The sequence below is a fragment of the Heptranchias perlo genome, chromosome 4, assembly GCF_035084215.1.
Source record: "Heptranchias perlo isolate sHepPer1 chromosome 4, sHepPer1.hap1, whole genome shotgun sequence".
In the NCBI taxonomy this organism is placed as follows: Eukaryota; Metazoa; Chordata; class Chondrichthyes; order Hexanchiformes; family Hexanchidae; genus Heptranchias; species Heptranchias perlo.
The window spans coordinates 84,447,065-84,460,959 of record NC_090328.1 but is presented as its reverse complement, the minus strand read 5'-3'; the positions used below and the strand labels follow the sequence as shown (position 1 = coordinate 84,460,959).

Below are 13,895 nucleotides of genomic sequence, written 5' to 3'. Positions count from 1 at the left end.
CCCATGGTATGTTTATACTGCACCCCCATACCCCATGGTATGTTTATACTGCACCCCCATACCCCATGGTATGTTTATACCGCACCCCCATACCCCATGGTATGTTTATACTGCACCCCCATACCCCATGGTATGTTTATACCGCACCCCCATACCCCATGGTATGTTTATACTCCCACCCCCATACCCCATGGTATGTTTATACTCCCACCCCCACTGTACTCCATGCCAAGAGCTAGGTATAAAGAGGAGGTTTACCGTTCATATCAGAGTGCTGGTTTTCTGTACTACAGTCAGTTCCCCCGTCCCCCACAAAGGCAGCTGAGAAGCTGTGTGAAAACTTATGTGAAATTTTACGTTGGTGCTTTAACACCCATCAATGTGTGTGGCCATTCATGCTCTGCACAACTGCAAAAATAAACAGCACCAAGAGAACTCAAGCATGCCAGAAATATATACTTAAAGATTTTACTATCCATCCGATAATGCTAAAATCTTCTTTTTGCCTCTGAATAAGTAGATTGTTAGCTGTAGTTGTTTAGAATTTCACCATAGAAACAAACAATTCTAAAAGTTGAGATGTACAAATAATTTTTGCAATCTAAAACCAGTAGCATTAACGCACAGTTAGCTGACTGCAGCATCAAAACCCAGTCTCGTTGGTGTAAAAGTTTTGATGGTGACTAAAGCAGAACAAAAACTCTGACCTTGATATTTATGGGGAGACGGGGAGGGAGTGAGGCGTATGTTTGTGGTCGGGAAACCTGAACATGCCAGGAAGGCGGAGGTCCTGCCAAATTTAACGATTGACAGGCCGCAGCTGGGGCTCACGGCAATCGGAAAAAATCGGGGCATGGTAGGGGCGGGAAGCTTGGAGCGCGGCAGTGAGGTGGGAGGGAGGGAGGGAAAGATCGGGGCATAGTTGTGGGGGGGATCGGCCAATCGCGGGGCGAGGGAGACACATCGTGGAGGGGTCGGCAGATCGCGGGGGTTGAGGCACATCAGAGGGGGGTCGGCAGATCGCGGGGGTGAGGCGCATCGTTGGGGGGTCGGCAGATCGTGGGGGTGAGGCACATCGTAGGGGGGTCGGCAGATCGCGGGGGTTGAGGCACATCAGAGGGGGTCGGCAGATCGCGGGGGTGAGGCGCATCATTGGGGGGTCGGCAGATCGCGGGGGTGAGGCACATCGTAGGGGGGTCAGCAGATCGTGGCAGAAGATGTGCTTGAGAGGCCATGGGAAAGCACCCGTGCTCCTCCTGGGCCACAAGCAGTGCTGGAAAAGCACTTAACTGCTGAAGCCGGCATCTCCTGCCTCCCTTTAGATGCCGGGTTTCCTGAGCCCTGGGAAACTCGGCCTGCAGCTGTTAAATTCAAATGGCTGCCAAAATCTGAGGAACGCAGTCTCATTTAAGTATTATAATCACTGACCCACCACTCCAGAATTTGTTACTCGGATGCCCCCAAATCTGCCACAATTAAACCGGAAGTAGATGCGTTTGTGGTGGGATGGAGTCGGGTTTCACATATTTGCCGATTTAAGCCTCCCCCCGACCCCCTCCCGCCTATCATAGGGGGTTTAAAACTACCCCCTCTGATTCTGAAGTGCCTGAAAATTTTCAATGTGGAGTGGGATATGATTCTGTAAATATAAACCTAGAAATTACACTGCACAATATTTATATTGAATTTCTTTGTCTGCTGTTTTAACCTGTTAAAGATAAATTAGTTGACAGAGGATTTTGATATGGATGTGTTAAGTGTTAATCCAATAATATAGCACAGTATAATTTCCAAGCATTTTTATTACCTATTGCAAAAGTAATAGTCAGTGGAATGTCCTTTTGAGGATGGAATTGAGGTGTACTGTTTGAGACATCGCAGGAGTACACAGATTTTACTTAATCTAAATGTGCTTAATATACCACTAAGTACAAATGTTCCAGTTTACCACCTCTAGTATTGATGATTTCATTTAAGGAGAAAAATATGTGCAAGTAAATTAAATATTGTTCTTATTTTGTAGGAAGACCTTTATATAGGCCACCATGGAGAGAAGATGTTGGAAAGTTTCTGCAAATGGCAACATGAAGAATTTGGAAGAAAGAGTTATTTTAACAGTGATATGTCCAGCAGTTGGAGGGAAGATTTACCTGCTGTTGATTCAGCCATCCTGATAACAAGGTGAGAAGAGTAAATAGCAGATACCAGTTACTTAGTTTTAATTTGGTGTCATGTATAGCTTTTGAATCGATCACCACTGAAGAAATCCTCTTAAGATGGTTTAAAAAATAGGAAAACCTGTTGAACAATATTTGTAATGTTTATTTGACTCTGACTTATCAGTGTTTTCTTAACACAGAGCTGTTTCTTTTGGCAGTATAATAATATTGATCGGCAACTTGAACTAAGCAGTCCTTTTGTTTTGGGTAGTTGACATGATCTGTTATGTTTACAAATAGTCGTGCAGAAATGCTAATTGTGTCATTTCATCACAACTGCCACTTGCTAATAGCTTTGCATATTCCCATGTTACAGTGTAGACTTAGAATAAGGGTTTATGGGGTGTTGCGGGCCTTCAAGGCAACATCAGAGAAGCATGGTACTCTCTCAGTGCTTGTTGCTGCCATTTTTGTATTGATAAGCATATCCTTCCTTCTGCAGCCAGAGTGCGCCTCCCTGTTGGATGGTGCTGTCTGCCTCTAAGTGGTGTCAGAGACACCCGATATCCGGCTCCCCAAACAGGCGTGCAGCTAATGAATAACGCGGATAGAGCTGGCTGCACACCTGAGTATTGATAATGAGCTGCCAGCATGAATATTAAGTGCTGCCTGAGATGACGCTAATAGGCACGAGCATTACATGCCTCGCTCCCTTGGGGCGTGATCAAATTTCTAGGCCTCGAAGCCCCCAGGAATACTCACCATAACATAGAAAATCTTCATACAACCAACTACTGGATCAAAATATACTAGCATTTAAAAATACTGTCAGAAGCGGGTGAAGCAGAGTTGTGTTTTAGTGGATCTGGGGTCGGGGGGGGGGTGGAGGGGGGGATTGTGTGTGGAGGGGGAGGGCCTCCGAATGTTCTGAGAGTTTTTAATCCACCTCTACTGTCAAATACTACTTAAGTGGCTCATTATTAACTACAGAGGAATTTCCCAGTATCATTGCTGTTGTGAATTGGTTACAATTAATGGAGACGATCTCGCAGTAATTGCCTTAAGCATGATTGTGCTTAACTGGAAGATTGTTGCTACTTGTAGCAATTTAGGGCAGAAATTTTTTTTCGTGTGTGGGAAAAGGAATTCTTACCCTTGAGTTATATCGTTTAATTAGTAGATAAAAGCATTGATGGATGACAAGGAGCATACAGGGTAAGATAAGGCAAAAAAGGGAAGCATATGTCCGACACCGAGAGCTCAATAGTGCAGAAAGCCGAAAGGAGTATAGAACATGCAGGGGGGAAGTTAAAAAGGAAATTAGGAAAGCAAAGAGAGGGCATGAAAGAATACTGGCAAGTAAAATTAAGGAAAACCCAAAAATGTTTTATAAATCCATTAAGAGCAAGAGGATAACTAAGGAAAGAGTAGGGCCTATTAGAGACCAAAAAGGTAACCTATGTGTGGAGGTGGAAGATGTGGGTATGGTTCTGAATGAATACTTTGCTTCCGTCTTCACAAAAGAGGGGGACGATGCAGAGATTGTAGTTAAGGAGGAGGCGTGTGAAATATTGGATGGGATAAACATAGTGAGAGAGGAGGTATTAAGAGGTTTAGCATCTTTGAAAGTAGATAAATCGCCAGGCCCGGATGAAATGTATCCCCGGCTGTTAAAGGAAGCAAGGGAGGAAAAAGCGGAGGCTCTGACCATCATTTTACAATCCTCCCTGGCTACAGGCATGGTGCCGGAGGATTGGAGGACTGCTAACATTGTACTGCTGTTCAAAAAGGGAGAAAAGGATAGACCGAGTAATTACAGGCCAGTCAGTCTAATCTCGGTGGTGGACAAATTACTAGAATCAATTCTGAGGAACAGTATAAACCGTCATTTGGAAAGGCACAGATTAATCAAGGACAGTCAACATGGATGTGTTAAGGGAAGGTCATGCCTGACTAACTTGATTTTTTTTGAGGTAAAAAAGAGGGTCGATGAGGGTAGTGCATTTGGTGTAGACTACATGGATTTTAGCAAGGCTTTTGACAAGGTCCCACATGGCAGACTGGTCAAAAAAGTAAAAGCCCATGGGATCCAAGTGAAAGTGGCAAATTAGATCCAAAATTGGCTCAGTGGCAAGAAGTAAAGGTTAATGGTCGACGGGTGTTTTTAAAGTACTTGAAATGTCCATAAATCCAATTAAGAATGAAGGCAAGCGATTTCAACGCTGCCTCAACGTGTTACCCGCGCTGTGTGAAGCATGCCATGGGAAAGTAGTCGGGTTTCAGCAGGCAGCCATTTGGACATTTAAATCCCTGTTGGACGATGGGGATAAAAGATGAGTTATTGCAGCAGGGCACTCAGTTCTCTGAGACAAACTTTTGGCTGGGAGAGCTTTGTGGTTATTCTTGTGAAAATTCTTGGTTCACACTCAGAATTGTTCTGTTTACACATATTTACCTACTTTTCGGACCCCCTCAAAATGACGCCATCAGGATGGGGGGCGCGATGGCTGCATTCACCAGTACATCCGAGGACGAGGAACATCACCATCCTCGCCAGGCACAACATACACTTCTGCCACTTGGAGCTCCACAACACAGTGCTGCGCCACAGGCACCTGCACAAGACACAGAGGGCAACAACACAGGGAGCAATGTCGCAGGAGGCACTACCCTCATCAGAGGGTCTACAGACCGAGGCTGAGCTTCCAGGAACTCTCTGAGGAGCAGTGCATACGGAGGCTGAGAGTGAGTCGCCAGGTGTTCGCAGACATCTGCAGCCTCCTTCATGCCGAGCTGCTCCCGGTTGGGCCTGGCAGCATTTCATTACCCGTCGGAGTTAAAGTGACCACTGCCCTCAACTTCTTTGCCTCCGGATCATTCCAGGGAGCCACCAGTGACATCGCCGGGGTCTCTGAGTCGTCTGCCCACAAGCGCATAAGGCAGGTCACCGACGGCTTGTTTCGCAGGGCATCGCAATACGTCAACTTCCCCATGGACGACCTCAGCCAGACGAAGAGGACAGTGGGATTCCACTCTGTGGCAGGCTTCCTACGGGTACAGGGTGCAATCGATTGCATGTATATAGCAATCCGAGCACCTCCACATGAGCCAGGACTGTTCATTAACAGAAAGGGATATCACACCATCAATGCTTAGCTCGTTTGTGACCACTGCAAAAGATTTCTTCACGTGTGTGCGAGATTCCCTGGCAGCTGCCATGATTCCTTCATTCTGAGGGAATCCAACATCCCGGCCTTCTTCTACGTGCCAAACATCCTTAAAGACTGGCTCCTTGGGGACAAGGGATACCCCCTGCACACGTGGCTCATGACACCACTGAGGAAGTCCATCAGCGAGGAACAGCATTGATACAATGACAGCCACATCACCACCATGTTTATAATAGAATATGTGATAGGACTGCTGAAGATGCGATTTTGGTGCCTCGATCATTCTGGGGGAGCGCTTCAATACGCGCCAGCGAGGGTGGGTCACGTCTCGCCCTTCATGGTGAAGCACATGAAAGGGCGCTATCACAAAAGGCAGTCAAGACTGGGCAAGACATGGCAGTAGTAATGAGAATGATAACATTTGATGTGACTTTATCAATAACCAAACAGAAATGAAAAATATTACATTCTGTCAGACACCCTTTTGCATATACTTCGTGATCACAAATTCTTAGCATTTCTCTTCCTACTACTTCTACGTGGGGTATCCCCTGTGGCTGCAGCAGAGTTAGTGGCAGGTTGCTCATGTTCATGCCCTGACTGCTTAGATACTTTTGCCCTCTGGGTTTTGGAGCCCACAAGGGCCCCTCCAAAGATTGCTCCACCTGCACCTTTGCAGGGGCAGACTTGGCCACCTGGGAAGGAAGCAGCATTGCAGGTACTGGTTGAGAGGGGGACAATGGGTGAGATGTGGGAGAGCTTTGAGTGGCGTCCCCACTTCCATGTCCTCTTTTGCCATCATCCCCCTCCTGGGCCTGGGCCACATCTCTCCTACCACTTTGCTAGAGAACAGTTTGGAGGATATCTGTGATACCTTGTAAGCCCAGTTGTAAAATTTCTGTCGGCCTGTTTAAGGCAGCAGAATGTTGTTCACCCTGAGTCCGAACGGCTGTTGTCAGAGCCTGAATGGACTCATTTGTGAACCATGCTTGAAGCTCAATGGAGGCTAGCCTTCTCTCCATCGCAGACATTCCCGCACTTACCTGCGACACTATCTCAGACATTTCTGCGCTTACCTGCGACACTGTCTCAGAGATTCCCTCACGTACCTGTGCCACCATTCCACTCATGCAGGAGTTGGACTCCTCCATCCTCACTGTTATTGTGGAGAGTGTGCATGGCCCCTGTTCCAGTCCCTTGCAAATGTGCTGCTGTCCCTCAACCATTTTTCTTTTAAAGGATTGCCCCTGGGGTTCAGCATCTGCGTCCAGCTGAGCAGAGCCTGGAGAGGAGTGTGCCCACCGACGCGGACTCTCCACAGCTGCCCCTGCCACCAATGTCTGCTCGTGCTCACTTATGTGTGGTGACTCACTAGGTGACAACACAACTAACTGACTACTAGGACCCACTGAGGTGTGAGTATCTGCGCTGGTGGATGGCTCACTAAGATGTGACGGTGCGCCCTCAGAGGCCAGGAGCCCCTCTGAGGAATCGCCCTCTCCCGTCACTGTGGTCGTTGAAGGGCCTGTGAGAGAACAGAATACAATATTAAGCAGCATCACAAATGTGTCATGTTGCGATGAGCACTGTGAGGTGTTCAACCTGCCAATCATTGTTAACATCAATTCACGTGTGTGATAAATGTTAAAGTTGTGTCACCAGACGTTTGTAGGGTGCCAGCCTCGCGTCCCCAACAGACAAGCACTCGAGGTTGCGGCTGATCTGCAGCGCCTCCTTCTCCGCTTCTGTGAGGACCACTATTTGTTGTGGCTCCCCCTCCGGTCCTCGCCCTCTCGCGAGCATTTTGTGTTCTCTTTTCCTACAAGGGGAGAAAATACAGAAGTGTGAGTGAATGAGGGTGAAGTGGTCAGCCGATGAATGCATTGCTTTGGGTAAGGCTGACCATGAAATAGGTGCATCAGAGGGTTAATTTCAGACAGAGACATCTCACAGGATCAGGATTGGGGTGAGTGGTAGTGCAGGTAAGTTGAGGATGAGCCTTACGTGGGTGTGAGGAGTGATGTGATGGAGTAACCTTGGCAGTGCAGAATGATTTGAGATGGGGGCGTGGTGGTGATGGTGAATGCAGGAGAATCAGCAAGTGTACTCACTTTTGCTGACCTAGTTAGGCCATTGAAATGCTTCCTGCACTGGACTCAAGTGCGAGATGTGTTGCTCCTGCTGGCGACCTCGAGCCAGGCCTTCTTGATGGCAGAGGCAGGGCGCTTCATCCTGTCGGCTGGGTAAAATAGTTCCCTCCTCCTCCTCAGCCCGGCCAGCAGCATGCAAGTGAGGCGTCGATGAATCCTGGAGCTGCCTTGCCCCTGTGCTGCTCCATTGTGTCTCCTTGCTCCTTGCTTCAACAAAATCAATTGGAGCAATGGCACTTTAAATCTAGACACTCCAGCTGACGACAGGTCATGCGGGTGCGCAGTCCGCCCACTGCGCAGTTTTCGCATGCCAAACCTGAAAACAAGATTAATGGCCACCAATTAAGTTGCGATTGCATGGGGAACGCTTTTATTATTCGGGTTACCCGCGCACCCATTCACCCCCCCCACTGCCCCCCCCCCCCCCCCCCACCGCTGCCATGCCGCCGCCCTTTTAAAATCATGCCCCACCTTTCAGTGTTTCATTCTGAAGTTTACTGGAACCTGTGTAAGACTGTCGTATCCATTTGTTGGTTATGAATTCTCCAATCTTCTTAATCCTCTCAGCAACTAATGGAGTCAAATTTGTGAGACCTCGGATTGCATCCTGTTCTTATCTGGGTAAATTCTTAGAATCCATAATTTGAGATCAAATTAATGAGCATTTGGCGATGCGTAGGTTAATCAAGGGCAGCCAGCATGGATTTGTTAAAGACAAGTCAAGTTTGAGAAATTTGATGAGTATTTTGAAGAAGCGACTGATTGTATAGATAAAGGGAATTCAGTACACATAGTATACATAGACTTTAAGATTGAAGTTAAATAGGAATATAGAAACAGGAGTAGGCCATTCAGCCCCTCGAGTCTGTTCCATCATGACTGATCTGCATCCTAACTCCATCCACCCACCTTGGTTCCATATCCCTTAATACCCTTGGCTAGCAAAAATCTGTTGATCTCAGATTACAATTACTAATTGAGCTAGCATCTACTGCTTTTTGTGGGAGAGAGTTCCACACTTCTATCACCCTTTGCGTGAAGAAGTGTTTCCCAACTTCTCTCCTGAATGGCCTGGCTCTGATTTTAAGGTTATGACCCCTTGTCCTAGACTTCCCCACCAGCAGAAAAAGTTTCTCTCTATCTACCCAATCAATATCTTTCAAATTTAAAAACCTCAATCAAATCACCTCTTAACTTTCTATATTCCAGGGAATACAAGCCTGGTTTATGTAATCTCTCCTCATGGGTGTGGTGCCAATAATGTGTCTCATAGGAGGCTTCTTACAAAAATTCAGGCATATAGTACAAGAAGAATTGTAGCAACGAAGATAGAAAGTTAGTTGATGGACAGGAAAACAAAGGGTTAGGGTTAATGTGTATTTCTCGTAATGCAGAAGAGTTAGAAGTGATGTACCCCAGGTGTCAGTGCTGGATCCACTTTTGTCCTCAATATATAAAGATGATTTGAACTTGGGTGTATAGGTAGTACAAAATTGAAATTTGCTGATGACACAAAAGTAAGAGATTTGGTAAACAGTGAGGAGGACTGTAAGAGACTCAGGAGGGCATAAACAGTTAAGCAGAGTGGGTAGACAGGTGGAAGATGCAATTTAATGTGAAGAAACGTGAGGTAGTGCATTTTGAAAGGAAAATGAGGAATGGGAATATACACTCAGTGGAAAGACACTGTAGGTGTCGATGAACAGAGACCAAGTGGTTCAAATACCTAATATCCTGAAAATACGAGTGCAGATAGATAGGGGTAGAAATTGATATGTGTTGTGCTGGTTTTCAGGCATAAAATGGACGTAAAGAATACCAATTTAGCAGTGGGATGGCCTGTGCCCAATTTGCGCAGCCGTTGGTCCCACCACTAAATTCGTGAGGCCCACTTTTTAGGTGTCCCAGACAGTAAAGTTTTAACGTAATTTAAAATAACAACACTTTTTTGTTGAGCCAGGAGGAGCAGGAGTGCTCTCCTGACTCAATAGTCCTGGCGATGTCCCCCCGTTTCCTGCTCCAACCTGTCCTCCCAGAACTTACCTTAGGGCCACTGCCAGTGAGGTAGGGAGCCTGAAATTCATTTTCTCATAGCGCGAGCTGCCTTTGTAGGCACAACAGGCGCTAACAGCTTGCCCCGAATATATAGATGAGGTCCATGGGTCAGCGTTGGGCCCCTCTGTTTGGGCTTGTGCTACTCATGCAGTGTCGAATCTGGGCCTGAAAACTGGGCCCAAAAACTAGGCCTGAAAACTACCGCATAAAGCCATAAAAAAGGCAAAGAGCAAAGAGATAATGATAAATCTTTAGAAGGCAATGTTTAGGTTAGAGTACTGTGTACTGTTCTGTGAGACTTATTATAGAAAGGACATTAAAGCCATAGAGTGTGTGCAGTGTAGATTTACCAGGATGATCCCAGGGATGGGAGATATAGTTGTGAGGAGAGACTTGAAAAATTGGGGCTATTTCCACTGGAGCAGAGAAGGCTAAGAGAAGATTAAATAAAGGGTTTTAAAATTATGAAGAGTTTTGACAGAGTTAATAGGGAAAGACTATGTACTCTGGTTGGGGAGTCAGTGATATTAAGAGAGAGTTGTAAACAATTTTACAACACCAAGTTATAGTCCAACAATTTTATTTTTAATCCCACAAGCTTTCGGAGGCTTCCCCCTTCCTCAGGTGGTGTGGCTCTGGTGAGGAAGGGGGAAGCCTCCGAAAGCTTGTGGGATTAAAAATAAAATTGTTGGACTATAACTTGGTGTTGTAAAATTGTTTACAATTGTCAACCCCAGTCCATCACCGGCATCTCCACATCATTAAGAGAGAGGTTAGAGAGAAAGGAGAGAGGTTAAGAGCTATCTCTTTACATAGAGAATTGTTAGAGCATGGAATGCTTTGGTACAGAGAATGGTTGAGGCAGAGACCAATATATCTTAAAAGGGAAAAGTGGATAAAAATTTGAAGCAGAGGAAGATACAGGGCTTGGGGAGAGAGCAGTGTCGTGGGATTAGTTCTGGATTGCTCTAGCGAGGAGCCGGCATAGACATAATGGGCCAAAATACCTCTTTCTGTGCTGAAGATAGATTTTACTCTTGCAAAATGGTAAGTATTTTTTGAGGTCTCAAAATGTGTACAGAGGTTTCTTCAGTGGCTGTGGTTTAACCTTTCTGTACTATCTCAATTATTCTCAATTTCCTCTGGTGGGGGAATCAAGAACAAGGGGCATAATCTTAAAATTAGAGGTAGGCCAGTTAGGATTGAAATCGAGAAGCATTTTTTCACATAAAGGGTAGTGGGAATCTGGAACTTTCTCTCCCAAAAGGCTGTGGTGCTGGGTCAATTGAAATTTTCAAGACTGAGATCAATGGATTTTTGTTAGGTAAGGGTATCAAGGGATATGCAGCGAAGGAGGGTAAATGGAGTTCAGGTACAGATCAGCCATGACTTAATAGAATGGCAGAACAGTCTCGAGGTGCTGAATGGCCCACTCCCTTTTCTATGTTCCTACTGTATTTATTTAACATGTCACTAATATAGATAGAAGCATGGCCTTCTTGATGAGGAATTGATGTAACTTTGCATAATTGTTACAATAGTGGGTAAATGATAGTGTGCTACGTCGTAATAATTAGAATCTCAACTAATCGTTGAAGTTAGACACTCAGCTAATCATTGAAGCAATTATTGATACTTTTCCTGCTAGCTATTCAATTTATATATATATTTTTCACTTGTTTTCTTCTTTTTAGAAAGGATTTCTGTGTACAGAAAGATGAGCCCTGTGACACTGTTGGTAAGTATAAATACATCAATGTGTTGAAAATCTAATAGACACATGAGGCAGCTTTAACTTTGAACTTTGAGTTTGTGAAATTGCTGCATACATTACAAAACTTTTGATACACAGAAAAGATTTCTGCTGTATGCTAGGCATAGCCAAATCGTAACTATGTTTATAAAAAACAGGTTTGCTACATTTATTGCGCAGAGGAAATTTTTGTCCATTGTTACTTGGCATTTTGCCAAAGGTATTTTTTTTCTGCTTTAGAATTATTGACGGTAAAGAACACACACCTAAACTGACATACAGGGATACGACTGGGAACAGAAATCTTTACTATCCTCTTGCACAAATATTATCCACCAGAGATGGCTATTTTAATTGGAATGGTTGTTTTAATTGAGCCAAGTTTTAATTGTTTTTTTTTAGAAGCGGCCAAAATCATGCATGAATATTTCCTGTATGATAAAAGTATCTTTTCAGCCACAGCAAGTAAATCAAATGAAAAACCTGGCCATATTCCAAAGATTATCCATGTGCATAATATGTGCGCATTGGAAATTCTTATTGATGGAAAATGCTGATATTCCCACTTACCTTGTGTAACAGAGGAAATTATAAGTACCCCAGATTTCAGAACATCGTTGGAGAGTTATAACATTTCCGTATTTTGCTTGATTTGATAGTTGGTAGAAGCTGAATATACTGGTCTGAGCTTGCTTTGAAGAGCTGCATATGTATGACTTGGGCAGAAAGAAGAGTTATTGCACTGTTAGGCAGAGGATAATGGTCAGCTCACGGGTTGAAACTGAACAGAAACAAAAAAAACTTACAAATATATTTTGTAAATAATACAGTAGTAATATTCATAGTGATATATGCTGAGTTGAAACCTTTGTGATGTATGCCACTGCGACTGAGGCATTGGAATGTCAATAAATCTTGCCGCTAATTGATAAAAATTGATGTAATGTTAAACTATGGACCTCTGGAATTCAAAAAACTAATCACATATGTCTATTTGTAGCCAACGATCACTTCTCTGCATATGATGGTAGATGTGACTACAAACTACAAAAGTCATTACCAGTACTGTTCTGTTGATTGTTTTTTAATTAGCAAGAGGAATTGTTGGGTTAGAACTAAATGGAAAGGGTGACTATTTTGCTCCTCATATTGGGAACATCTCAGTTGGTCACACAGATTTCTAAACATGTTCATCTGTTGGCCCTAATCTGAACTGTTCATTTGTGAAATGAGCTTTCATGCGTAACCACCCTGAGCTGCTGAAACATTTTTATTTAGTTATGTCGTACTTTTAAATGCAGATTAGAAGATAGTTTGGGGCAGCTGATTAAACAACTTCTAAATGGAACTAAAGGCCTCAAAACTGAGGAATTTGTCGTCAAGCTTGTAGTATTATCTTATAATACTTGGAGTAAGAAAAACTATACTCGTTGGGGTAGATTTTGACTTTGTGCGATAGTGTAAAACAGGTGATAGTGAATCGGCAGCCCGTTTACATCTCTCCCGATTTTTATTTCCATTGACTTCAAAATCAGGAGAGATATAATACGGGCTGCCGATTTGCTATCACCCATTTTACACTATCGCACAAAAGCAAAATCTACCCCATTGCTTCCTACAATAGTTGATGCTGAATGAGCAAGTTTTTATCTTGGCACTGTTACATAGGATTAGCAATAAATCAATTTGTGATATGCAAACACTTGCCGGCGCGAACTGGGCGCAGGAAACAATCCCTGCACTGGAACAAGCATGCCTGAGGCACACCCGATATTCGGCATTGGGCCTCATTTAAATTAGACTGGCAAACTGCGGACGCCTGCTGAGCCTCCCCAGGCAGCTCGCCGGTGAACTGACGTTGGATTTCGGGCTGCTGCGTTGTCGCCAGCGGCCCTCAGGTGGGATCTGGGAGGGATAGAAATTATCAGGTGGGTGATCGGGAGAGAGGGAAGTGATTGGGGGGGGTGGGTGGGGAGGGCGGTGATGATCAAGAGAAGGGGCGGAGGGGGGAAAGAGATCATGAAGGAGTGCGGTGATCATGAAAGGAGGGGAGATTATTGGGAAGAGGCACTGCAGTAGAGCAGGGTGGTGCACTCTTGCACTTCCTGGCTACACATTCAAATAAATATTTTTCAACCATCTTACCTTTTAAAAACCACATGTAGACCACGATTTCCTGCTGCGTTCAGGACAGCCCAATTTTGGGAAAGGCCTTGCACGCCTCTTTCTCTGCATTTACCAATGTGGTGGGTGGTACAGTGCCGGTATGTAATGAGCGTGCGCGCCCCTCACGCCATATTGGATATTTAGGCGCCCATTTTGTGCCTGAAAAATGGTTTGCACCGCTATCAAATTTCTATGTCATGATATTTTCATTACTCCAGTTCTTCCACTATTAATCCACAAATAGTTAAAATAACTAACCTTCCAAAAATACCAGTTCAATACCTTAGTTACTAACAATATTGCTTTCTCATATTTAAATTTGAAATATGATATTCTGAAGGAGGAGACAGGCAGTGAAACTAATGGGTCATTTGGCCCATAAGAACAAAGTAATGGCAATAATTTGTATATATAAAAAAAAGGATCAGAGTTTGTAAAGTTT

At 44.5% G+C, this 13,895-nt stretch overlaps 1 protein-coding gene across 1 annotated transcript in view; it reads left to right on the top strand.

Moving 5' to 3' along the window:
* LOC137321076 (A disintegrin and metalloproteinase with thrombospondin motifs 19-like) overlaps positions 1 to 13,895 on the top strand; it is a 464,190-nt gene that overhangs the window by 30,116 nt on the left and 420,179 nt on the right. Inside the window, exons 6-7 of the mRNA XM_067983256.1 lie at positions 2,024 to 2,181; positions 11,229 to 11,272. Of these exons, the coding sequence (XP_067839357.1) occupies positions 2,024 to 2,181; positions 11,229 to 11,272 (202 nt within the window). The remainder of the gene's footprint in view (positions 1 to 2,023; positions 2,182 to 11,228; positions 11,273 to 13,895) is intronic.